Source organism: Geotrypetes seraphini, chromosome 1 (genome assembly GCF_902459505.1).
Source record: "Geotrypetes seraphini chromosome 1, aGeoSer1.1, whole genome shotgun sequence".
Taxonomy (NCBI): Eukaryota; Metazoa; Chordata; class Amphibia; order Gymnophiona; family Dermophiidae; genus Geotrypetes; species Geotrypetes seraphini.
The window spans coordinates 57,031,857-57,057,914 of record NC_047084.1 but is presented as its reverse complement, the minus strand read 5'-3'; the positions used below and the strand labels follow the sequence as shown (position 1 = coordinate 57,057,914).

The window sequence follows — 26,058 nt, the reverse complement described above, 5'->3', positions numbered from 1 at the left end:
TTCAGTGAGCTGGCAATACTATTTCTCCTGTTGAGATTTTCTCTTCAGTGAGACAGTGGTGTCCGGCTGAACGGTGCCGACTTTAGGGGTTACCCTGGGCCCCCCCAGGTCCCTGCCTCACCCTCCCTCCATTGCTAGAGGGTATGACTGGGTCTCAATTTTTTTTCTTCTTTCCCTTCTCTGTAAAAAAAAAAAAAGAGACCACAGTTGCTCCATTCTGCTTTGTTACTGCTGCTCAACCAGCTTTAACTGGCTTCAACCGGCCCTAACAACAAGCTTGTGAGTATGTCTCTGTTTTTTAATGTTGGTTGAACTTCAGGTTCTGTTTGGGAGTCTTAGTAATGTGGGTTTGGTCAACGTATGTTTAAGGAATGGATATTTTATTGAGGCTAAGTTTTATGACTAGAAATCCGTGGAGGGAGCCGGGACTTCCCGCCCTTTGCATGCACACGCTTGGTTTCCTTGTTGGTTACAGCGCGGCAGTAGCGGTGCGATTTCATGCTCGCACTTGTTCTCATTGTTGGGTTTCAGTGCAGCAATAGTAGTCCTGTTTATTCTGAGGCTCTCTTTCATCGGTGTTTGTCACGGCCATGTGCAGCTGATTGTGCAGGTGCCGGTTTATAGCAGCGTGCATGAGATGGGACATGTTTTTTTTTCCGGCGCTGTGGGCCGTTCTTCTGGTTATTCCCCGAGTCTGATTTTCTTTCTATGCAAGCCGCAGCAGGGTAAATTTTGCGGGGCTTGAATCCGACTATGTTTCTAGGAGCGTTGATGCAGCGGCCACATGTCAGCGAGAATCAGGCGTGCACTTGGGTCTCCGGTGATGGCGGGAGAGCTGCAGCATTCCGGTAGTTTGTTTCCAGCTGACTTTGGTCAGGGTATGCCGGGGCTTCTCTCCTTTCCGGTTCAGACAAGTTGTATGTGTTTCACCAGCTTTGGGACAAGCTTGGGCAGATTTATATGTCTATGTCTGTGTTCCTGCTGTACTCCCTTGAAGGAAGCTGCTTGTTTAATCAGACTCTGGGGTTAGCACTCAAGGGGTTTACCAGAGAGACTCTGACCTGTGCTAGGTCACCCAGTCTCGGTTTGTCTCCGGAATGGGGCGACATATGGCAACTCACGGCATGGTGAGATCAGCAGTAAGATAGTGCCCTGTATTTCACACAGGTATCTCATTGTCTCTCTTGGGGTCACTGCAGATTGAGCCTTTGTCTGTTGGTAACTGTACTTATTTGGGCCTCTGTGCTGAGCTGTATGTGTCCAGTAGTGGCACAGGATATATATGCCTAAAGGTAGTACAAACAGTTTCCAAGTTCGGGCTGTCTCTATGGGCATAATGACACTGCGCATCTTCCTGTGGCCAGGACTCTCTTTCTCTATTTCTGAGGGGGCCTGGATTTCAGATTTCCATGCTTATCACGCTGGTTTCTCCTGTCGCCATTTTCTCATGGCACATGCTAGACGGGCCCCCCCAACCAGACAGGAAGGGCTGTACAGCTCCTTTTAACCAGGATCCAGTTACCTATTCTATCAAACCCACGGAGGATCTCGCGCTATGTGGCTGTTAGCCTCATCCCTGAAGCTCTCATTAGCGATATGAGCTTTGTTTGATACCTGTAAGGATGCTGTTGTTTTCCACGGGGTGGTAGATGCAGCATCTTGATTGAGTCTAGTACGTATTCACTTTATAGGACATACGTATTTTGCTCATGTTGCATGGAGTTAGTACTGTTTTCATGGTTCCAGTATATTCCTCTTTACATTGTGAAGCTTGATTTTTCCTAGGAGAATCTTCTTGCAGATCCTACAGTTCTCATTCTGCCATTCCCTGACCTTCTGCACTTCATTCTGAGGGGATCTTGACTTCTTCCATTGACTCTTCAGGCTTTCTCATGAGGGAGAAGACGCTATAATGTCAGGTCAGGGGGCTATGAAGATTTTTCAGAATGCTTGCAACTTTGCATCCTCCTCAGGTTTCCAGTTCATTCTTGGAGTCTCTATGTTTTGTGTTTCCCTTTTCAGTGTTACTGGTCCTCAAGGCAGTTCTTGTAGTTCTTCAGGAACTAAGGGACGTTGTTCCACTTACTGCATGGTGCCCAAGACGGGGGCATTGGGCTGGCTGGATCCCATTCTGCTGAATTAGTTTCTCAGGGTTACACATTTCTGCAGAAAAACTGGGAGAATATTTACATTTTCCCTATGGACTCCGAATCGGCACTAGGTGTGCTTGCCTCTCTTTGAGCAGAGCTTTTGGTTTTGGCACATGCCATTTCACCTACCCAAGGCTTCAAGAACATTTTAGAAAATGTGGGCAGTGGTACCGTTTTGGTGCTACCAGGTGATTCACCTAATTTCTTCTTGACTGACTGCTTGATTCGGATGTCTTCCAGTCGGGCCATTTGACTGACACAAAAAGGGTGGTTTCTTTTCCTCAGTTCTTTGGACGTGAATCTTCAAATTTGCACAGCGCTCTTTTCTCCTATACTATTTATAGGTATATCGGGGAGATGTTTTTATTCATATAGGAGAGCAATGTGTTTCTTCCCAGAGACTAGGGCGATGGGTCACAGTCTCAGGTTTGCATTCTTCTTTGGTCACCATGTCCCAGAGTATGGGATTCTGTACAGGTTATAGGATCCATATTGCTGACTCCAATGGGAACTTCGGCTTGCTTTCCCATTATAACACTACAGCAGTCGCTTTTGTTCCGGTGGTTCCCGGTATTTCAGGGCTCCAATTATTTGGTAGGCTCCTCATGCATCGCTCTGTATGATTTGGTGGCTCAGCGAAATTTCTCTTTTCCAAAGGCATGCCTCTGTCTTTGCTGGACTAGCTCAGGGCCACCAAACATCCTGGGCTGTCGGGTTGGGGGGCTCGGTGCCTTCCATCCTCAGCTCCAGGAGTCTGGTCTTAAGAGGCGACTCAGTACTTGTTCATTCTTCTACTCTTGAGCATGGTCAGGCTACCTTTCTGGAGCTTCAGACCATTCTTCCGGAATGCCGCTGAGGGTCCTTTCAGTCAGTATTATGATGGGGGTATTTCTCTACAGCTTGGGCAGTAGGTGATGTACTCAATTGCCAGGTACAGTTGTTGTTCTACTTCAATGGGTGGACCCTCATCTTCCTTTTCTGTTGATAGATCATATTAAGGGTCAGGAAAAGAGTTTGGATAGCTTTCTCTCCGTGAAATCTGAGCATGGCCCATTTATTGTATGTTACAGTGTATAGCACTGTGTAAGCTCTAGAAAGTGTAAACGTTAGTAATAGTGAAATCTTCTACTTCCTGGATATTGGGAATTTTGGATCAGGCGTTCCAGCTCTTTTTATGGACGTGAGATCTCCTGAAACTAGACCTCATGGCCTCGTCTCACAATTCAATGCTTCCTAGCTTCTTCGGCGAGCACAGTGAGTGGGAGGTAACAGCGTGATTTCCCACAGTGAGTGGGAGGTAGAGGGGGTAACAGCGTGATTTCTTTCTCACCTCTGGTTTCTCTTTTTCAGTGTTTTCCCCTGGCTGATGATGGCTTGGATTTGCCATCTCAAGCTCGCTTTCTGGGCACAGTATTTGTAGAATCTCTGGCTTGGCTGCGCCATCCTTGCTATGCGGATCTGATGAGTCTTTCGACAGCCGGACTAAGAAGTTTCCTGGTATCTCCGGATTTGCTCACCTAGGGTCCGATCAACATGGATATTCGTACTACTTTGGTATTACGACCTAGCTTTTGAGAAGTCATGACTGAGTGTAAGGGTTATGCGAAGCAGGTTGTTTCTTCTCTTATCCAGGCACTACAGACGTCTTCACCTGTGGCTTCTGCTTCCTTTTGGAGGTTTTTCCTTTCTTGAATACTTCTCAACATTTGCATCCTTCCAGAGTTCCTTTTTGGCACAGGTGTATTGCCGAGGGCTTAGCGTTCAATTCTCTTCAGCTTCAAGTGCCATTCTTAGCTTGTTACAAGGGCTAGGTATATTGCTCTTCGATTACTTCTCAGCTTCATGTAGTTCAGTTCCTAAACGGAGTACGGTATATTTGTACACCTCTTAGAAAGCCCTGTCCGGAGTACAATCTTCAGGTACTTCTTCGCAGTTTACCAAAGGCTTCATTTCCTCCTTGTGCCGTTGAACACAGGGTTTCTTGTGGCCATGGCTTAGGCTCTGCAGTTTTCCAAGTTGCAGGCCTTGTTCAGCGGGGATTCCTTTTTCTGATTTCCAAAATCTGGGGTATCAGTTTGGACGATACCACAATTCTTTCTAAGGAGGTGTCATCCTTTCTTTTATGACACGCTCACTTTTCCTTCCTTCTTCCTGGGAGGAGAAATGGGGGGGGACGTGCTTCTATTCACTGCATTTTTTTGAAAGTGCGTAGCGTTCTCCGCGAGCAAGGTTTCTAATGACTTTTAGTTGCTTAGATCACCTTTTTGTATTCTTCAAGGGACGCCTCAATCATATGGCGGCGTCCAAAGCCTCCATCGCTTGATGGGTCCAGGAGGATATTCTTTACGCTTGCTTGATGGCAGGGAAGTGGTTGGCGAAAGAACTTCATGACCATTCCATCAGAGTGATGGCTACTTCTTGGACTCGGTCCAGAGGTTTTTTCCTTGGAGGAATTTTGTCTCGCGGCTACTTGGTCTTCCGAGAGTGATTTATCTCAGCATTACTGGTTGGATGTGGGGGCGCATGCGGTAGATGCGTTTAGTGCGTCGGTTGTTGCGGAGGCGGCGTTTGCTTCCCACCCAGATTGAGGATTGCTTTGCTACATCCCATTGGTCTCTGGATTCATTTGCTGCTGTTGCTAGGGAAGGAAAAATTATGTTCTTACCTGTTAATTTTCTTTCCCTTAGCAGATGAATCCAGAGCCCTACCCTTTCTGGATATTGTCTGTCGGTTTTTTCTTTTGCAACTTTCGAAGTTTGTTATTATTGAGGGTTGTATTCTGTATTATTGCCTTTTGAGATTTGTTATGGGAAAGAAGTTTTTTTTTTCCATGCTATGCCTATAGATGGTTACGGATGCTTGGGCAAGGAGCTATACTGGAGATACAGGAGGAGTGCCAGCCAATGGGACCACCTGTTAATCAGTTTCTCTATATCCGCCTGCTGGTAGATGTGTGCTATCCCATTGGTCTCTGGATTCATCTGCTGCGTCTAAGGGAAAGAAAATTAACAGGTAAGAACATAATTTTTCCTTCCTTCCAAGGCCCAGATTCATGTGAACAAAATTTTTTTTTTTTTTTGCGAACAAAGGAATGAGTTGATATGGGTAAAAAATTTCTGTTAAATTACCCTGATGGTATTACAAATTAATGCCCTCTTTTACTAAGCCATGGGAGAGGTTTCTACCATGGCCCAGAGTGCTAAATGCTCTGACGCTACTCAGATGCTCATAGGAATTCTATGAGTGTCGAAGCATTTAGTGATTTGAAAGAAACTTCTCTTGCTGCTTAGAAAAAAGGGGGGAGGGGGGCATAAGAATTTCAAATATAAAGAAAAAAATGGGAAATAAGATGATTTTTTATTAAAAGGACTTAAAATATTTTCCAGTTAGATCTCAGGAGCCAACACCTCCTTCCCCAGGTGGAGCTGACCTATTGGTTTGCGCATTAAAAGCTTTCTCAAAAAGATACCACAAAATATACTAATTTTTCTCTTGTTTATATATTTGTTTCCAGGTAGTTGATTTATTAGTGTCCATGTGTCGATCTGCCTTGGAATCTCCCAGGAATGTAGTCATTTTTGAGCCATATCCTTCCGTTGTAGATCCCAATGATCCTCAGATGTTGGCCTTTAATCCTAGGGTAAGGAGGTGGTTTTATTTTATTTTTTTTCATAAGTTTATATCATGCAAAACAAGTAAAACCTATATAGAAATAATGAGGAATTAAGGTAAGAAAATAAGTCAAATCATTAAGGGGTCCTTTAATTAAGATGTGGTAAGCTCTATTATCCAAGGACAAACAGGCAGCCTATTCTCACATGTGGGGGTTACATCATCCACAGAGCCCGGATGCGGACAGCCTTGCAAGCAGACTTGCTTGTAGAAAACTTCTGAAGTTTTGAGTCTGCCGCACCGCGCATGCGTGAGTGCCTTCCCGCCCAACACAGGGCTCATCTCCTTATTTCTCAATTTTCTGTGGAGCTGAGAAATCTGTCTTTGACGCTCTGAACTGAACTTAGGGCTCCTTTTATCAAGCTGCGGTAGGCGGTTAACGCACGGAATTCCGCGAGTTTAACCGCCTGCCGCGCTAGTCGCTAATGCCTCCATTGACGAGGCGTTAGTTTTTTGCTGTGCCGCGGAGGTTAGCGCGTGATGAAATGTCAGACGTGCTAACCCCTGTAGTGCACCTTGATAAAAGGAGCCCTTAGTTTGCTTCGTGCCTTCTCTCACCGTAGCTCGTGCTTTATTTTATTTTTCTTAGTACTGTGTCACTGTGTGTTTTCATTTGATTATATATATATATATATATATATATAAAATTTTTTTTTATTTATCCCAGGACAAGCAGGCAGGTATTCTCACAAGTGGGTGACATCATCCAACGGAGCCCCGATGCGGATGCCTCACAAGCAGACTTGCTTGAAGAAACTCGAAGTTTCGAGTCGCCCACACCGCGCATGCGCGAGTGCCTTCCCGTCCATCGCAGGGTGCGTCTCCTCAATTCTTACTTTTCCGTGGAGCCGAGAAGTCCGTCTTCGACTCTCTGCGTGAAGTGTTTTCACTTGTGCCTTCTTTTGTCCGCGGTTTTGTGTTATTTTTACTCAGAATTGCTGTTTTATTCTTTGTTTTATTCTTTTTTTTTTAAGTTCAATCTTTTTATTGAAAGTTTTCACAAAAACATAAGAAAACCATAACATGAACAAATGTTAAAACTGTAATAAGAAAGGTACATTCGTAACCATCTGATTATAACTAGCAGTTAACAGCAGTATTGAGGCCTAAAACACATAAGTCTTAGCAGGTATGCGAGGTCAAAAAGGGAAGCGTTTATGATGATGAGAACTATAAAGGCTTAACTGGAGCAAACAATATATTTAGGTCAAACAGTAGTCCATAACAGGAGTCCATACTTTCAGGAAAGTCGGGAGAGAATTGGTTTTCTCCGCTGCTACTTTTTCAAACTTGGCATATAAGCATACTGAGTTCCACCAGTGAGCATGAGAAAGGACTGAGAAGTCCTTCCAAGAGGATAAAATAGACTTAAAAGCAATGAGTATCAAACAAGCAAACAACCTAGACTCAAATTTATCCAGCTGTGTTGTAAGAGCAGTAGCACCATATATAACAACTTGGTATGAAATAGGTTCAGTTATATGTAGTATCTTACTAATGGTGAACCATATCTCATTCTAAAAGTGTTGTAAAAAGGAACAATGGTAAATCATGTGTTTGTATGTACCAGCTTGAGTAGTACAGGACCAACATTTATCCGATATGGATGCGTCAATTTTGTGTAATTTATCTGGAGTCCAGTATACTCTGTGATAAAGAAAAAGGGTTAATTGAGATATTGCTGAAGACTTCATCGCTTTAAAGGATGTCATCCATATATTCTCCCAATCCGGAATAGAGTCTGGCTGAAGAACATCTCGAGCCCAGCTTTCATAAAGTACATCTGGGGAGGTGAATTTCCTTTTATGTAATATTTTATACCAATGGGAAGCCTGTCCGGGAAGAGATTGAATCTGGGTCACCCATTGCAAGATGGTAGGTTGATCATTTGAGAGTTTATTATGTTTGAGATATGCAGTTAGGCAATGTATCAGCTGTAGCCACTGAAAATATTGAGTTGACGATACACCAAAGACATTTGTCAAGTGGTTGAAAGGTACAAAGCAATCAGTTTCTCTTAGTTGTTGAATGGACCATATTCCCAGTCGACGCCATGAATGCCATTCAATATATTGGCCTTGTATCTTTAGATGAGGATTGCGCCAAATGGGTGAGGCCATGGTATCCCTCCAAGAAAGGGGAGCAAGGTCATCTACAGTTTGAAGCACTATCCTAGTAGCAGAAATGATGAAGTTCTCCTTGATCTTACGATCCGGTTGGAGGAATGGTAGGTATTGTTCACCAAATAATTTGCGCTCTAGCTTTAGCCAGATAGGAGGATGTTCTTCCACAGGAGTAGACAACCATTGGGAGCCCTGTCTACATAGAAAGGCCAAATGATAGTAATACAGATCAGGAAAATTGACTCCTCCATATTCCTTGGGGCTTTTTAGCTTTTTTAAGGCTATTCGCGGTACTTTTTTGTTCCATAAATACTGGGACATGAGTGATTCAAATTTCTTATACGACGATGCGGGAAAAAGGACAGGTATCATTGATAATATATAAGTAATTTTCGGGATTAGCACCATTTTCAGAGAATCCAAACGACCCCACCATGACAATTTCAACAGTGACCATCTGGAAGTAGTGGAGTTGATAATCTGAAGTATAAGGGACGTGTTCAAGTCTAGGGTTTCCTCCATAGAGTCTCCAAAATAAATTCCCAGATATTTGAGTTTTTCAGGAGCATATTTCAGATCCAGCTGCTTTATAATGTCTCCACAAGGCTCTCCTGTCAGAGACATGACCTCGGTCTTAGATTTATTCAGTTTGTATCCAGATACTAAAGAATAGGCAGCTATGGTATTGATGATAGACGGTAAGGAAGACATAGAAGCATACAGTTGGATATCATCTGCGTATGCCGTCATCTTGATATGTAAGTCATCGATGCAGAGACCTCGAATCAATGGATCAGATCTTAAAGTCAGAAGTAAAGGCTCCAGAGCTAGGTTGAATAGCAGAGGTGATAAGGGGCAACCCTGCCTTGTTCCTCTAGACGGTGTGAATGAGTCTGAAAAGACATTATTAATACGAAGACGAGTGGATGGATTAGAGTATAAGACCTTGATCATTTTGATGAAATCATTTGAAAAGCCGAACCATGATTATACCTGAAACAGGAAAGGCCACTCCACTCGGTCGAAAGTCTTTTCAGCATCGAGAGACATAGTAATTCCATCAGGCATATATGTTGGAGCCAGAGAGAGTACATGGGATAAGAGTCTGGTGTTGTCGCTTGAAAGTCTCCCCTTTAGAAAACCAGTCTGTTCCATACTAATCAAATTTGGTAGTACAGTTTGCAATCTTAGAGCTAATATTTTTGCAAATAGCTTAGCGTCAATGTTTATGAGTGAAAGAAGTCTATAGTTATGTACTTTCAGTGGATCCTTATCAGGTTTCGGTATAACGATGATCACAGCTTCAGTAAAGGTGCCCTTAGCGTAACCGTGGTCAATGAGAGAGTGAAAATAGGTCAGCATTATTGGAAGAAGGAGTGTTTGGAACGCCAAATAAAATTCAACTGTTAGTCCGTCCGGACCAGGAGCTTTTTGTTTAGCCATAGATTGTAAGGATTCAGTGAGCTGAGACAACTGTATAGGTTGTGTGAGAGAAATATTATCCCGTTCGTCCAGCTTGGGTCCAAAAATCCGGTCGAGGTAAGCCTTGATGTGAGACGGGTCCGGCATCTCTGAGGAGTAGAGCTGCTTGTAGTAAGCCTGAAAGTGATTGCATATATCCAAGCTATCTGTTAGGGTAGTAGCATTGTCCGTGTTGATGGCAGGGATTTGAGTCCTCTCCGTTATTATCTTCAAGTAATTAGCCAGACGGTGTCCAGCTTTGTTGTTAGTGGCATAATAGGATGCCGATTGCAGAAATACTTCTGCTGAAGCAATGGTGCTAAGATGGAGGTTGTATTCATATCGGAGTTTACCAAGTTGGACAGATATAATAGGATTGGAGAGATCCGCAAAATGAGCCTTTTCTAAAGTAGAAATTTGGCGCTCCAGGTTCTGTAGACATTGTCTATCTTCTTTTTTCTTTTTTGATGCTTAGGCAATAATCTGGCCTCTTATATATGATTTGAAAGCGTCCCAAGTGATTTGCCACGAGGTATCGCTCACTGGATTTAGTTCAAAGAAGACTCTAATATGATGATTAACATGGTCTATGAACAGCTGATCCGACAGCAAAGTGGAGTTGAATCTCCACAGTTTTTGAGGATTGGTCGGAAGGAGATCATGAAACGTCATTGAAATAGCCGAATGGTCAGAGACCGTTAAAGTCAATATGTCTGAGTCGCTCAATTTCTCCACCAAGGAGTAACTGATTAAGAAGAAGTCTAGCCTAGAGTAAGATGCATGGGGCGGTGAGAAGAACGTGAAAGCAGTATCTTCCTTGTGTAGCAGGCACCAAGGATCCAGTAGTTTTATCTGGAAGAGTAGATCCTGAAGACGGTACCATGCTTTAGTTTTTTTGTACGGCACCTTTGATTTCCTATCTTTCTCTGGGCATAAGATGAGATTGAAGTCTCCACCTAGTATACAGGGTCCATCAGAAGAGGCTCCTACCTCAGTTGTGAGAGAGTCAAAGAATTCTGGACAATTTTGATTGGGGGCATAGATGTTATATAGGTAAAAACAGGCGCCACTCACCAACAATTTAACTTGAAGCCATCTGCCCTCCATATCATGCGCAGAGGAAACTATTTGAAGATCTGGTCTCTTTCGGATCAAAGTAAGAACTCCGTTTTTACGTCCCAAAGATGGAGAAAATAGTGGTGCGTATGCCCATTTTGGTGCAATCTTAGAGGCTTCCAGTGCATTCAGATGGGTCTCCTGGTAAAAAACTACATCAGGTTGATGAGATTCAGTATATTTCAGGATTTTGAGTCTTTTAATCGGGTTATTAAAGCCCTTTACGTTCAAGGAAAAACAGGTTAGAGACATAGGACAAAAATATCATAATACATCATTCGAGTCCTAACATGGGATAATAAGACAGTATAATATATTTTCGACCTCTCAGTGGTTAACATCAGGCTCTCTTATCCTGCTAAAGTCTGCTTAATAGGCACTGCAATAACATAAAAGAACATCAGAAAAACATCTAGCATACTGTGGGTCAGTGAGCAGTAAGAGAAAGTTCAAAGGATCAGCAACACTCCTGGCAAAAACAAAGATAGATACAGAGCATCATATATGTGAAACCATATAGCATGTATATATAAGGTATACAGGATATCAGGTTTTATCAATCAGGGTAGGGTTCACAGATTCAATGAAGTCGGCTAATGCAGAAGGAGAATGAAAATCTTTAGTCACATTATTGTGAGTCACCCGCAGGCGGGCAGGATAAAACATTCCAAATTTGGCCCCCATTGACTTGAGCTGTGGACGGTACGAGAGAAGTAGCTTCCTCATTTTAGCAGTTTCCTTAGCAAGGTCAGGCAGGATGAGGATCTTGTTTCCTTCAAAAGTGAGTGGGGCATGTAGTTTGGCATGTTGCATAATTTTAAGTACTTGTTGATGTTTTAGTAGAGAAACCAGTATGGGGCGTGGATATTTCTTGTGAATAACATTGGGCTGCGGTAACCGGATGGCATTGTCAAATTCAATTTTAAAGTCATCATTAATTTTCAAAAGTTGAGGCAGAAGTGCAGCCAAAAATTCAGTGAGATCGCAGGCCTCCCGACCATCCGGTAATCCCAGCAAACGGAAGCAGTTCTGGCGTGTACGATTATCAGCAGCCTCAAGCGCTCTTTCAAGCGCTGGAATGCGAGCAGTTTGCTTTTGCAGATTTTTAATGGTAGCTTCCGCTCCCACAAACCGCGATTCCAATTCGCCCACTTTTGCCTGTGTAGAGGCAAAGTCTTCTTTCATTGAGGCAAAGTCAGGCCTTAAATCATTTATATCCTGCCTCGTGTCTACAAGAAGCTCGCGAATCGAGTGCAGCTCCTCTAAAATGGTGGCGGAAGCCGCGTCTTCGGGTTTGAGAGGAGGCGCTTTGCTCGGGGAAACAGGCTCGGCGCTTTTCCTTTTCGACGGCTTACCCGACGCCATGAGTTCGCGCTGTTTTCCCCCTCCAAATCGGCTCGCCGCTAGCGAAAATCACCTCGGGTTTGATGCTCTTTTGAGTTATTTTATTGAGTTCAGCGCCGGAGCATATGCAGTCCGCGACCTAACTCATCGGGCTCACTTAAAAAAAAAAAAATTCTTCCGTTTGTTCGACCGGGCAGGCCAAGTTGGCTGCAGCCCCACGGCTTCGATCTTGCGGCGGCTATTTTTCGGCCTATGTCCTGGCCTGCAACCGGTTTTAAAAAGTGTTCCAAGTGCCAGCGTGTGATTTCCCTAACGGACCCTCATCGACGCTGTCTTCGGTGTCTTGGGCCTCAACATCTCCCAAAATCGTGCCAGCCTTGCTCAACACTTGAGTCTCGTGCTTTCAAGCGTCGTTGCATCCTGTGGGAGCAGCTTTTCAGCATGGAATCTTCGATGGAGCTTTTGTCCTCGAGGGGTGCTTTACCCTCGACATCATCCGATGCTCTCCAGGCTTCCACAGCTTCTGCTCTGAGCCTCATCAAACCTGCCTCGTTTGTACCAGCTCTGTCTTTGACGCCTGCTGCAGTGCCTTCCTCTGTCTCTTCAGGTCAGATAGCACAGCAGCCCATTCCTCCGGTGGTGCTTAAAGTGCCCAAGGCTTCTAAGTCCAAGCACTCTCACACTGCCTCGAGGGAGCACGAAGCCCGTGCAGGTGGTCCCATTGGAGACGCAGATCCATCCTTGCCGGCTTTGTTCCAGACCTTATTAGAGAAGCAATTTATTCAGCTCTTTACTACCATGAGGCCGAAGCTTCTCTCACAAATCCAGCCTGAGCATGCGGAGGTCGAGCCGCCTCCTATGCCTCAGTCATATGCACAGTCTCTGCAGGGAGCAGAGTCTCTGCGAGTGTCTGGTCTGGCATCTCGGCATGCATCGCAAGGAGCAGAGTCTTTGCCCATGCCTCCGTTGGAACCCTTACACTCGATGCAAGGAGCAGAATCTTTGCGAGTGCCTCGAGGTTCTTCCACTCAGCTTCCTCTGCTTCGCTCCACAGCCTCCAGCCCTATCCATTCTCTGGGGGCTTTGACTGGGACACGCTCTCCTCGATTGTCGAGGCCTGCTTCTAGGCACAGCTCGCATCATAGATCGAGGCATTCTTCGAGGCATTCATCCAGGCATGCCTCGCCTCATCGGAAGCAGCCTTTTCGATATTCCCCACCGCCTGCATCGACCCTTCCGCTTCCAGATCTCGAAGACCCAGTGGATTCCTTTTCTCCATCCAGATCTCCTTCTTCACTGCCTCGACATCCTCGAGTCCCTCTCGAGGCCAGGCTTTGGCAGATCAGCTATCTTTTTCATCTTTTCTGCGTCAGATGGCAGTTGACTTAGATATTCAACTTGACACTGGATCTAAGTTTTCCAAGGAGTATCTCGAGATCATGCATCTGCCTCAACCTCCAGCTGAATCCCTCAAGCTTTCTCTTCACAAGCTTTTGGATCAAACCTTTGTCCGCTGTCTGGAAACTCCTTATTCCATTCCAGCTGTTCCGGGCAAATTGGATTCCAGATACAGGACTGTACATCATAAGGATTAGGAGAAACACTAACTGCATGGGTCAACGACTGGCTAAGTGGTAGACTTCAGAGGGTGGTGGTTAATGGCACCCTCTCCAAAACATCGGTAGTAGCCAGTGGAGTGCCGTAGGGCTCAGTGTTGGGCCGGATCCTTTTCAACATATTCGTAGGAGACCTGGCTCAGGGGCTTCCAGGTAAAATAACATTATTCGCAGATGACGCCAAACTGTGTAACATAGTAGGTAATAGCACTTTGCCCGACGGTATGGCACAAGACTTACTCTTGTTGGAACGTTGGTCCTCGACTTGGCAACTTAAACTTTAACGCCAAGAAATGTAAGGTCATGCACCTTGGCAGCAGAAATCTGTGCAGAAATTACACCCTAAATGGTGAGACCTTAGCAAGGACCACAGCAGAGCGTGATTTAGGAGTAATTATTAGTGAAGACCTGAAAGCTGCCAATCAAGTGGAGAAGGCTTCATCCAAGGCTAGACAAATGTTGGGATGTATCCGTAGAAGTTTTGTCAGCTGGAAGCCCGAGGTCATTATGCCATTGTACAGAACCATGGTAAGACCTCATCTGGAATACTGTGTGCAATTCTGGAGGCCACACTACCGTAAAGATGTACTGAGAGTCGAGTCGGTTCAGCGTATGGCCACCAGGATGGTCTCAGGGCTCAAGGATCTCTTATACAAAAAGAGGCTGAATAAATTGCGGCTGTACTCTCTCGAGGAACGTAGGGAGAGGGGAGACATGATTGAGACATTTAAGTATATTACCGGTCGTATCGAGGAGGAAGATTATATTTTTTTTCTTAAAGGACCCTCGGCCACAAGGGGGCATCCGCTAAAAATCAGGGGCGGGAAATTTCATGGTGACTTCAGGAAGTATTTCTTCACCGAAAGAGTGGTTGATCATTGGAATAGACTTCCTGTGCAGGTGATCAAGGCCAGCAGCATGCCAGATTTTAAGAATAAATGGGATGCGCATGTGGGATCTCTAAGAGGGTAATAGTGGGGGGAGAGTCATCGGAATAGGCAGACTCAATGAGATATAGGATATCTGGGAGAATAAATTTAGGGAAGGGGATCTTTAGTGTGGGTAAACTAGATGGGCTATGGCCCTTTTCTGCCGTCATTTTTCTATGTTTCTATGTTTCTAAGGGGTTTGACAACGCTCAATTGTCTCACCAATCCCTTCTGGTTGAATCTTCTTTGAAACGTTCTCACCCTTCTCAGGTGTATGCCACTGTTCCTCCGGGAAGGGAAGGTAAAACGATGGACAGATTTGGTCGTCGGATCTACCAAAACTCTATGATGATCTCCAGAGTCCTCAACTATAATTTTCATTTCATCACCTATTTTGAGTTCTTTCTCTCCATTCTTCCAAAGTTCATGCCTTATCTGGATTCTTGTGTGCATTTTGAATACCAAGAAGACCTTGCATCCTTATCCCAACTTAGGCTGCAGCTTCTTCAGTTTTCCTATAATGCTTTTGAGCTGTCTGCTCGAGCTACTGCTTGCTCGGTGGCCATGGGGCGTCTGGCGTGGCTCCGTACAATTGACATGGATCCTAACCTGCAGGACCGGCTGTCTAATATTTCTTGCACTGGCATTGACCTCTTTGAAGAATCTATAGAGGCAGCCACCAAGAAGCTCTCGGACCACGAGAAATCTTTTGCATCTATTCTCCACCTGAAACTGAAGCCGGCTCCTCCTCGACCTGCAAGCCCTCCTCAAATTTACCAACGGCGTTTTCCACCTAAGCAGGCGCCTTCCATTCGTCAGCCTGTTAAGAGGCAACATCCACAGAAACAACAGAAGCCTCAACCACCTGCTGTACCTAAGGCTCCTTAGCCTTTTTGACTGCCTAGAAGAGAGCATAACCTCAGTCGTTCTGCCATTTCCAGTTTTCCCCCCTATCTGAGGTTGTCTCCATCATTTTTACCACCGATGGACGACTGTTACCACCGACCTCTGGGTCCTTTCCATCGTCAGGGAGGGATACTCTCTTCAATTCCATCAAGATCCTCCGGAACATCCTCCAAGAGAGTATCCTTCCAATTCTGCCCAGACCGCCCTTCTTCTTCAGGAAGCCCGAGCTCTACTTCAGCTCCGAGCTATTGAGCCAGTTTCTTTGGCTCAGCTGAACAAGGGTTTTTACTCCTGGTATTTCCTTGTTCTGAAGAAGACAGGTGATCTGCGTCCTATTTTGGATCTCATGGTGCTCAACAAATTTCTGGTCAGAGAAAAATTTTGCATGTTGACCCTGGCATCTCTGTATCCCTTCCTCGAGCAGAACGACTGGTTATGCTCTCTGGATCTCAAGGAGGTCTACACACACATTCCCATCCATCCGGCCTCCCATCAATACCTCAGATTTCGGGTGGGAGATCTACATTATCAATAGTGCTCCCTTTCGGCCTGGCCTCGTCACCCAGAGTCTTCACCAAGTGTCTGGTAGTGGTGGCCGCAGCGCTCAGGAACCATGATCTTCAGGTGTTTCCCTACCTAGACGACTGGCTCATCAAGGATTCCACGTCTCAAGGAGTCGTCCTAGCGACTCAGTGGACTATCTGGTTCCTGCAGAGTCTGGGATTCGAAATCAACTTTCCAAAATCCCATCTCCAACCTTTTCAGACTCTTCCATTCATCGGAGAAGTTCTGGATACAGTCCAACTCAGAGCGTTCCTTCCTCAGCAACGTCTCGAAGCTCGGACGCAGGTTTCCGACTCTCTGTCTCGACACATCCAGGTCACTCCTGCTCTGACACAGTCTCTTCGCTGGTGGATGCTCTCTTCCAATCTATCCAGAGGCTTACTGTTTCACACGCCCCCCCATCAGAAGGTTCTAACGACAGATTCTTCCACCTATTCTTGGGGGGGCTCATCTAGATGGTCTCCGTACTCAAGGCTATTGGACCAGTACGGATCGTCAATGCCATATCAGTCTGCTGGAACTCAGGGCGATTTTCAACGCTCAATGCTTTTCAGCATCTTCTTCACAACCGTGTAGTCCTCATTCGAACGGACAATCAGGTCGCCATGTATTATGTCAACAAACAGGGAGGCACGGGATCGGCCTCCCTCTGTCAGGAAGCTCTGAAAGTTTGGGATTGGGCAATCCGCCACAACACCTTTCTCAAAGCTGTCTACATTCAAGGGGCGGACAATGCCTTGGTGGACAACTTGAGCCGTCTTCTACAGCCTCATGAATGGACTCTCCATTTCACGCCCCTTCATCACATCTTTTCTTAGTGGGGAACGCCTCAGATAGATCTTTTTGCAGCCCCCCACAACTTCAAACTGACTCAGTTCTGCTCCAGGATGTACACTCCTCATTGCCTCAAGGCAGATGCTTTTGTTCTGGACTGGACGAATCTCTTTCTGTATGCGTTTCCTCCATTTCCTCTCATCCAAAAGGCGCTGGTCAAGCTGAAGACCGACCATGCCACCATGATTCTGATTGCTCCTCGGTGGCCCAGAGAACCCTGGTACTCCCTTCTACTTCAACTCAGCAGCAGGGAGCCATACCTTCTACCAGTTTTTCCCTCTCTGCTTACACAGTATCAGGGATCTCTGCTGCATCCCAACCTGCAGTTTCTCCACCTCTCAACATAGCTCCTCTACAGATTTCTCAATCATAGAAACATAGAAATAGACGGCAGATAAGGGCCCACGGCCCATCTAGTCTGCCCACCTTAATGTCCCTCCCCTACCATCAGACGCTTCAGGTTCAAGAAATAACGGATAATGTGGAGGTTATGTGGTCAACCTTGAAATCAACCCTTCATGAGGCAACTATCCGCTACATAAAATCAGTAACTAAACAACAAAGAAAAAAGAAACCCCAATGGTTCACTGATGAGGTCTCGTACCTCGTCAAGGATAAGAAAAGAGCGTTTCTCTTGTACAAACGCACGGGGGAAAAAGAAGCAAACATTGAATACAGGACAAAGTCTGCAGCGGTCAAAACAGCAGTCAGGGAGGCCAAACTTCGAATGGAAGAAACACTAGCGAAGAACATTAAAAAAGGGGACAAATCCTTCTTCAGGTACATTAGCGACAGGAAAAAGAACACAGACGGGATAGTACGCCTTAGAACGCCAGATGGGAATTATGTGGAAACAGATTCTGAAAAAGCCAAACTACTGAACTACTTCTGTTCAGTCTTTACCTGCGAGGCGCCAGGGCAAGGGCCACGGCTGGAAGCAAAGGAAAGCAAGGAAGACCCATTTCTGAATTTTGAGTTCACACCAGCTGATGTTTACAGAGAACTTTCAAGACTCAAGGTGAACAAAGCCATGGGACCGGACAATTTGCACCCAAGAGTGCTCAGAGAGCTGTGCGATGTTCTGGCGGAACCGTTAGCCATGCTCTTCAATCTCTCCCTAAGTACGGGGAGAGTCCCCCTGGACTGGAAAACAGCTAATGTCGTTCCTCTGCACAAAAAGGGTTGCAGAGCAGAGGCTGCGAATTACAGACCAGTGAGTCTCACATCAATAGTGTGTAAACTCATGGAAACTCTACTTAAAGGTAAATTAGACACGATAATGGATGAAGGGAATCTAAGGGATCCCTGTCAACATGGATTCACCAGAGGCAGGTCATGCCAATCCAATCTTATAAGCTTCTTCGATTGGGTGACAGGAAAGCTAGACCTGGGAGAGTCTCTGGACATAGTGTACTTGGATTTCAGTAAAGCTTTCGACAGTGTCCCACACCGTAGACTATTAAACAAGATGAAATCGATGGGTTTGGGGGAGAAACTAACTGCATGGGTCAGGGATTGGCTGAGTGGAAGACTTCAGAGGGTGGTGGTCAACGGCACCCTCTCTGAGACATCGGAGGTGACTAGTGGAGTGCCGCAGGGCTCAGTCCTGGGACCATCCCTTTTCAACATATTCATAGGGGACCTGACCCGGGGGCTTCAGGGTAAAGTAGCACTGTTTGCCGACGATGCCAAACTGTGTAACATAGTAAGTGAAAGTAACCTCCAGGATAGTATGACACAAGATCTGATCACGTTAGAAAACTGGTCCTCGACATGGCAGCTAAGCTTCAACGCTAAAAAATGTAAAGTCATGCATCTCGGCAGAGGAAATCCATGCAGAACATACTCCTTGAATGGAGAAATGCTAGCTAGGACTTCAGAGGAACGGGACTTGGGGGTAATCATCAGTGCAGACATGAAGGCTGCCAAACAAGTAGAGAAGGCCTCATCAAAGGCAAGGCAAATGATGGGATGTATCAATAGAAGCTTCGTCAGCCATAAACCTGAAGTCATTATGCCACTCTATAGAACCATGGTGAGACCCCATCTGGAATACTGTGTGCAATTCTGGAGGCCACATTACCGGAAAGATGTGCTTCGAGCTGAGTCGGTCCAGAGGATGGCCACTAGGATGGTCTCGGGGCTCAAGGGTCTCTCATACGAAGAAAGACTGGGCAAACTGCAGCTCTATACCCTAGAGGAGCGCAGGGAAAGGGGTGACATGATTGAGACATTTAAGTACGTCACGGGTCGTGTCGAGGTGGAAAACGATATATTCTTTCCCAAGGGACCCTCGGTCACAAGGGGGCACCCGCTCAAACTCAGAGGAGGAAAATTTAGTGGTGACACCAGGAAGTATTTCTTCACAGAAAGGGTGGTAGATCACTGGAACAGACTTCCGGTGCAGGTGATCAAGGCCACCAGCGTGCTCGACTTCAAGAATAAATGGGATATCCACGTGGGATCCCTACGAGGGTCGAGTTAAGGAACTAGGTCATTAGCATTCAGACTTAATGGGGTGGGTCAATAGAGTGGGCAGACTTGATGGGCTGTGGCCCTTTTCTGCCGTCATCTTTCTATGTTTCTATGTTTCTACCTTTGCCCTGTGAATAGATCCCATGTGCCGATCCCATTTGGCCTTAAAATCAGGCACGCTGCTGGCCTCAATCACCTGTAGTGGAAGACTATTCCAGCGATCAACCACTCTTTCAGTGAAAAATAATTTCCTGGTGTCACCTCGTAGTTTCCCGCCCCTGATTTTCAACAGATGCCCTCTTGTTGTCGTGGGACCCTTGAAAAAGAAGATATCTTCCTCCGCCTCGATGCGGCCCGTAAGATACTTGAACGTCTCGATCATGTCCCCCCTCTCTCTGCGCTCCTCGAGCGAGTATAGCTGTAATTTGTCAAGCCGTTTTTCGTATGGTAGATCCTTGAGTCCCGAGACCATCCGGGTGGCCATTCTTTGCACCGACTCCAGTCTCAGCACATCCTTGCGATAATGCGGCCTCCAGAATTGCACACAGTATTCCAGATCTGTGAGGGATGTTTTGGAAGCTTCACGGAAGCCTACTACTAGACAATGCTATCACCAAAAATGGACTAGATTTTCTACTTGGTGTTTTTCTCATCATCTGGAGCCTCAACGTTCCTCCTTATCTTCAGTTTTTGATTACCTTCTGCATCTTTCTCATTCAGGCCTCAAGTCTACATCGATACGAGTCCATCTTAGTGCAACTGCGGCTTTCCATCAGCCTCTTGACAGGAAACCCCTCTCTTCTCATCCTTTGGTTTCCAGGTTCATGAAAGGACTTTTTAATGTCAATCCTCCTCTGAAACCGCCTCCTGTGGTTGGGACCTCAATATTGTTCTTTCTCAGCTCATGAAACCTCCATTTCAGCCAATTGACAAGGCTCATCTGAAGTATCTCACTTGGAAAGTGGTGTTTCTCATTGGCCTCACTTCTGCTCGACGAGTCAGTGAGCTTCAAGCGTTGGTAGCAGATCCACCTTTTACAGTGTTCCATCATGACAAGATGGTCCTTCACACTCATCCGAAATTCATTCCTAAAGTGGTCTCGGAGTTTCATCTCAACCAATCCATTGTTCTTCCAGTGTTTTTTCCAAAGCCTCATTCTCATCCTGGAGAATCAGCTCTTCATACTCTGGACTGTAAACGTGCTTTGGCTTTCTATTTGGAATGCACCAAACCACACCGAACTGCTCCTCAACTTTTTGTCTCCTTTGATCCGAACAAGTTGGGACATCCTACTTCTAAGCATACCATCTCCAATTGGATGGTGGCTTGTATCTCATTCTGCTATTCCAAGGCTAAATTACCTCTTCACAGTAAAGTCACAGCCCATAAGGTCGGAGCAATGGCAGCTTCTGTGGCTTTCCTCAGATTTACACCTATTGAGGAAATTTGTAGAGCTTCTACTTGGTCCTCGGTTCATACCTTCACTTCTCATTACTATCTGGATACTTTCTCCAGACGGGATAGACAGTTTGGCCAAACAGTGTTGCAAAATTTATTCTCCTAAGTTGTCAACTCTTCCTCCATCCCACTTTGGTTAGCTTGGAGGTCACCCACTTGTGAGAATACCTGCCTGCTTGTCCTGGGATAAAGCACAGTTACTTACCATAACAGTTGTTATCCAGGGACAGCAGGCTGCTATTCTCACATCCCACCCACCTCCCCGGGTTGGCTTCTCTGCTAGCTATCTGAACTGAGGGGATGCGCCCTGCCAGGAAGGCACTCGCGCATGTGTGGTGCGGGCAAGTTTCAAGTTTAATATATCTCTTGATTGATCGCTTAGTCAGATTTCAAAGCGATGAACAATTTAAAATACATTCATTAGCAATTACAAAATAAACAATACAATACAAACTTTGAATAGTAACATTAGGTTAAAAACTAAGACATCATTTAAGGAGCATAGGGAAGGAAGGGATAGCGAAATACAACTAGGAATAGTAAAGCAATACAAAGGAAAAGTATAATAGGAAGACAAATTAAAACATAGTTTAATAATATGTAATCTGTGGCCTAAGGGTTACTAAAAGCATCTTTAAAAAGAAAGGTTTTTAAATTACTTTTAAATTTTCCGAGGTCCTGCTCCATACGTAAATAAATTGGGAGGGAATTCCACGTCTGTGGGGCGGTCACAGAAAAGATGAACTGCCGTCTAGTATTAATGATTTTAAGCGATGGAATGGTTAAAAGATGTTGCTCATTGGATCTTAATGTTCTAGATGGATGATACGGAATTAATGATTTATATATAAATTCTGGGGTTTTATTTAAAAGAGTTTTAAAGTTAAGTAAACAGAGTTTGTATGTTATCCGGTGAATGACTGGGAGCCAATGCGCATTTTTCAGAAGTGGTGTAACGTGGTCAAATTTTCTTGATTTGGTTATGAGTTTAATGGAGATATTTTGGATAATTTGAAGACGTTTAATTTCGTTTAATGATATTCCTTTAAACAGAGAGTTACAGTAATCTATTTTTGAAATCACCAGAGAATGGATAAGAATATTTAGTGATTTCGGGCATAAGAATTTTGAAATAGATCGAATCCTGCGTAATCTATAAAAAGTAGATTTAACAATGTTACTGATGTGATCGTGAAAATTTAGTTTATTATCAAAAGTGACTCCTAGAATTTTTGTATTTTTAACTATTTGAAGGGGGACATTTTTTATAGTAATAGGAGCAACGAGTTCAAGATTTTCTTCCCAAGGAAAAAACATCACGTTGGTTTTTTTGATGTTAAGTGCAAGTTTATTTGTTTTTAACCAATTATGCATTAGATCTAATTTTTCATCGATCTCTTGAATATCCGATTTTTTATTAGTATCTATAGGATGCAGCAGTTGGATATCATCTGCATACGCAAAAACTTGAAAACCTACGGATTGATATAAAGTGACTAGAGGGGCAAGAAAGATATTAAATAATAATGGAGAAAGAATAGACCCTTGGGGAACCCCATAAGTAGTTGATGAAGATTTTGATAGCGAGTCTTTAAAAAAGACGGTAGATGTACGGTCAGTTAAATAGGATGTAAACCAAGAAAAGACTTGGTCAGAGATACCAATAGAATGAATGGAGTCTATCAAAAAGGAGTCGATGGTCAATTGTATCGAAGGCGGCGTAAAGATCAATAGAAATTAATAGTGTTGATTGATGGTGGTCTAAGAAATATTGGATAGAGGTAGTCATACCAATTAATGAGAGTTCAGTATTGTGATGATGTCTAAAGCCAGTTTGGTTAGGGTGTAGGGCATTAGTTTTTTCTACGAAATCTGAGATTTGATTAAAAACTACCTTCTCTGTTATTTTTGCCAAAAATGATAAATTAGCTATAGATTTGAAATTAGATAGGTCTTCATTACTGGCATTCTTATCTTTGAGGATAGGTCGAATAATTGATTTTTTCCATGTTGCTGGTACCGTACTTTGATTCAAGCTCTCAGTAATTAAAGTGTGGATAAAAGGTCCAAAGATATGAAAATAACGCTTTAAGATAAATGGCGGAATTAGATCAGCAGTAGAACCCTTCAAATTGATAGATTTAAGAGTGGACTCAATTTCTGTTAAACTGGGTATCTTAAATTTAGAACATCTTGAGATTAATGATCCTGTATTGGTTTGTTGATCATCACTTGTAACGTAAGGGTTTGTTAAGGTTTTTCTGATGTTATTAATTTTTTCCATAAAATAATCGGCAAGTTCCTGAGCGGAGGGAGAAGAATCATTAGTTATGGACTGTTGTTTGTAATTTGAAGTTGTTATTGTATTTAATATTGAATAAAGTGCGGCTGAGTTTTTGGCTTTGAATATTTTATCTGAATAAAATTTCATTTTTGCTTGGTTGATTTTTGTTTTATAAAATTTGCTTTGCTCATTAAATATTTGTAAGTTGGTTTGAGATTTATCTTTCCTCCATTTACGTTCTAAAGATCGGGTTTGTCTTTTTAGATGGTGAAGTTCAGTTGTGAACCAGGGATTCTGAATTTTACGGGCGGAAATTATTTTAGTATGTATTGGCGCAAGTTTGTCTATGAGTGATTTTACGGCTGTATTCCAGAGGTTAGTTAGTTCATCCAAGGAATTAATATCAGATTTAGTAAAGTCTAAGTTGAAGGAGGAGAGAATTAAATCTGAAGAAGGGTTGTTATAGTTTCTGAAATTTTTTACTTGGTGTTTATTATAATTTGGATTATGTGAAATAATATAAGATAAAGAAATTAAGGAATGATCGGACCAGGGAACTGGTAAGCAGCTATTTAGTAATAGGTTTTTCTTTGTAGTTGTTGGTATTAGGGCCATATCAAGTGTATGGCCTGCCTGATGAGTTGGAAGGGTTATTAGTGGATGTAAATCTAATTGATTTATGCAAGACATAATGGTTTTTGTAAAGTTGATGTCATCAAAACTTTGAGTTTCTTCAAGCAAGTCTGCTTGTGAGGCGTCTGCATCGGGGCTCCGTTGGATGACGTCACCCACTTGTAAGAATAGCTGCCTGCTGTCCCTGATTAACAACTGTTACTGTAAGTAACTGTGCTTTTTCGTTGACTGACTGGCAGGGCTTCAACTTTGCAGTGGCTATCTTTCCTTCTATTTCCTGGCCAGTCACAGGCTTCAAGAAGTGTAGCCAGTGCCAGCATGTGATCTCCCTCACTGACCAACACCGCTGTTGTCTTCAGTGCCTGGGGCCTGACCATTGCCCGGAGTCGTGCGTTCGCTGTGCTACCCTTCAACCTTGAGCCCTTAAACATCGTCAAATTCAAGTGGAGAAGATTTTCAGTATAGAAACCCCTGCTACACCCTTGATCTCAACCTCCGATTCAGTCAGGCCTGCTGCGGGATGTCCTCCTGCCTCCAGAACTCTGACCTCGAGTCTCATCAGACCTTCCTCGTTTGGAACATCCTCGACCTCGAATAAATCTTCCAAATCTTCTCCTGAGCTTCGCTCAGGTCAGATACCTCAGTAGATGGTTACAGCAGTTGGTTCTCAAGCTACCCAAGCATCATTCCTTCAAGTCGAAACATGCTTCCTCTGCCATCTCGGAAACTTTAGCCTCAGCAAGTGGTCCAGTTTCAGAATCGTTTCCACAATTTCAGGCTACCATCCAGACCATTTTAGAGCAGGAATTTATTCAGTTACTGCCTTGACTCTGCTTCCTGCAGTCCAGCCTGGGTACTCTTACAAGAGGTCGAGTCCTTGCTTGTGCCTCAAGATGAATCTTCACACTCTATGCAAGGAGTCGAGTCTTTGCGAGTGTCTGGTCTGGAATCTTCACACTCTATGCAAGGAGTCGAGTCTTTGCAAGTGTCTGGTCTGGAATCTTCACACTCTATGCAAGGAGTCGAGTCTTGTGAGTGTCTGGTCTGAAATCTTCACACTCTATGCAACGAGTCGAGTCTTTGCGAGTGTCTGGTCTGGATAATGCACTTGGGCAAGAGAAACCCGCGTAGAACTTATGTACTAAATGGTGAGACCTTGGTTAGGACCACGGAGGAACGCGATCTAGGAGTGATCATTAGCTAGGACATGAAAGTTGCCAATCAAGTGGAGAAGGCTTCCTCCAGGGCAAGACAAATGTTGGGGTGTATCCGCAGAAGTTTCGTCAGCAGGAGACTTGAAGTTATGATGCCGTTGTACAGAGCCATGGTGAGGCCACACTTGGAGTACTGTGTTCAGTTTTGGAGACCACACTACCGAAAGGACGTGCTGAGGATCGAGTCAGTTCAGCGAACGGCCACCAGGATGGTCATGGGGCTCAAGGATCTCACGTATGAAGAAAGACTAAAGAGATTGCGACTGTACTTACTCGAGGAAAGAAGAGAACGGGGAGATATGATTGAAACGTATAAATACATCACGGGACGCATCGAATCAGAAGATGATATCTTCTGGCTCATGGGACCCTCGACCACCAGAGGGCATCCGCTGAAAATCAGGGGAGGAAGTTTCATGGCGACTCCAGGAAGTACTTCTTCACCGAAAGAGTGGTGGATCATTGGAACAGACTCCCACTCCAAATGATAAAGGCCAGCAGCGTGACGGATTTTAAGAAAAAATGGGATACTCTTGTGGGATCTTTAAGGGAGTAAATTCAGGGGGGGGGATACTTGGAATGGACAGACTTGGTGGGCTATAGCCCTTTTCTGCCACTTTTTTCTATGTTTCTATGCAAGGAGTCGAGTCTGCGAGTGTCTGGTTTGGAATCTTCACATTCTATGCAACGAGTCGAGTCTGCGAGTGTCTGGTCTGGAATCTTCACACTCTGTGCAAGGAGTCGAGTCTTTGCGAGTGTCTTGACTGGAATCTTCATACTCTGTGCAAGAGGTCGAGTCTTTGCGAGGGTCTCGACTGGAATCCTCACACTCCATACAAGGATCTGAGTCTTTGGGAGTGCTTCGAGATTCTGTGATCCAAACCACTGAGTATGGGGTTTCGATCTACAGCTTCCAGCCCTATACCCTCACCAAAGGCATTGCCTGTTTCGAGGTATAGGGCGAAGTCTCCTTGACCTCGCACGAGACCTGCTTCCAGGCAGCACTCTCGTCACTGGTCGAGGCCCTCATCGAGACGCAGGTCCTCTTCCAGAGAGAAGCCTTCCTCATCCAGGCCTTCCAGCTCTTTGAGGCCTCCAACTCCTCGATCAAGGACATCGATAGCAGAACCTTAGGGCTCAACTGATTCCAATGCATTTACAGTTCATTTGAGCTATCCTGGATACTATCCTCCTCGGAGCATTCCTTCATCGGCAGCGTCTGGATGCTCTTCAGTTGTATCACAAAATGTCTTCCTTTTCTTCACTCTCAGCGAGACAC

The 26,058-nt window shown here is 44.6% G+C and overlaps 1 protein-coding gene across 3 annotated transcripts in view; it reads left to right on the top strand.

Moving 5' to 3' along the window:
- PARP8 (poly(ADP-ribose) polymerase family member 8) overlaps positions 1-26,058 on the top strand; it is a 505,058-nt gene that overhangs the window by 248,589 nt on the left and 230,411 nt on the right. For all 3 annotated transcript variants that reach the window (XR_004538173.1, XR_004538172.1, XM_033931570.1), the window contains exon 16: positions 5,665-5,790. Coding sequence is in view for 1 of the 3 variants with exons in the window: in XM_033931570.1 (XP_033787461.1) it covers positions 5,665-5,790 (126 nt within the window). In the remaining 2 variants the exon portion in view is untranslated. The remainder of the gene's footprint in view (positions 1-5,664; positions 5,791-26,058) is intronic.